Source organism: Penaeus monodon, chromosome 32, assembly GCF_015228065.2.
Source record: "Penaeus monodon isolate SGIC_2016 chromosome 32, NSTDA_Pmon_1, whole genome shotgun sequence".
NCBI classification, from domain to species: domain Eukaryota; kingdom Metazoa; phylum Arthropoda; class Malacostraca; order Decapoda; family Penaeidae; genus Penaeus; species Penaeus monodon.
Window position 1 is genome coordinate 6,634,376 of NC_051417.1, and position 970 is coordinate 6,635,345.

A 970-nucleotide genomic window follows, 5' to 3' on the forward strand; every position below is an offset into this window, starting at 1 on the left:
CCTACTCTTGAACTAGTTTACACTGACTATCTGCCAATCTTTTTACTAGAAGTCTTTGCCATCCATCCAAAAGACCTTAGGAACAGTTTCATAAATAAATGAGGAATGGAAACATAATACGAAAAACAATACACAATTTTTCTTTTACCATATCCCTAAATAACAAATACATAAAAAATATAATAAAAGATAAACATCAGCTTACCCTGCCTTCTGTGATAGCTGGATGAGTTGCTCCAAGAAGCATCTTGGCAGCAGCAGTGCTAAAGGACTCCAGACCAAGGATCGGCAGGTACTCATGGTTGAGAGTCATGTCTGCAGCAAGTTCTGCCTCTACCTTCCTCACCACAGGCAGAACCCATGGCTTAGCCTCATCCGTCCGGTATGCTGCAAAGAGCATTGATCAATCTCTTGGTTTCTAATGATATGATTACCTCACAAACATTACCTCTGCTTGTGTGTGCTAATACACGACACTTCATGAATAATTTTCCTATCTTTAGAATTAAATTTTTAAGATCCTCTGACTTGAGCCTAACAAACCCCTACTTTCTTAAGCATCTTCCTTTACAATTGGAAGTCCAACAATCATACCCTGAACAAATATCTACAAATTTTTCTAACCAAGAATCAAAAAAAGAATTACTGCCTTGTTTAACGAAAGTCAAGGACACATTCTTTATGGGAGTTGCTATGTATAAACAAATGTTATCTTAGATAAGACAACAGATAACTACCTCATTCACTAATGCAGATAAGTAATTATCTTGTAGGTTTAGATGCACTTTTCCAGGGGGCAGAATGCAAATACATGCTGCCATTTAAATGCTAACAGAGAACAGGAGAATAAACATATTAAGACACTATATGGGGGCAAAGGGAGCAAGGATTAGAGTGAAATAACGGTTAATATGTTTAATTAGCATCAGGAACAACCATTCCATCTCGGGCACTAACTTGGAGATGAAGG

At 37.4% G+C, this 970-nt stretch overlaps 1 protein-coding gene across 1 annotated transcript in view; it reads right to left on the minus strand.

Moving 5' to 3' along the window:
* The window catches only part of LOC119593398 (aspartate aminotransferase, cytoplasmic-like), a gene marked incomplete in the record, with an annotated part of 9,325 nt that overhangs the window by 4,763 nt on the left and 3,592 nt on the right, over window positions 1–970 (minus strand). Inside the window, 1 exon segment of the mRNA XM_037942326.1 lies at window positions 206–387. Within this exon segment, the coding sequence (XP_037798254.1) occupies window positions 206–387 (182 nt within the window).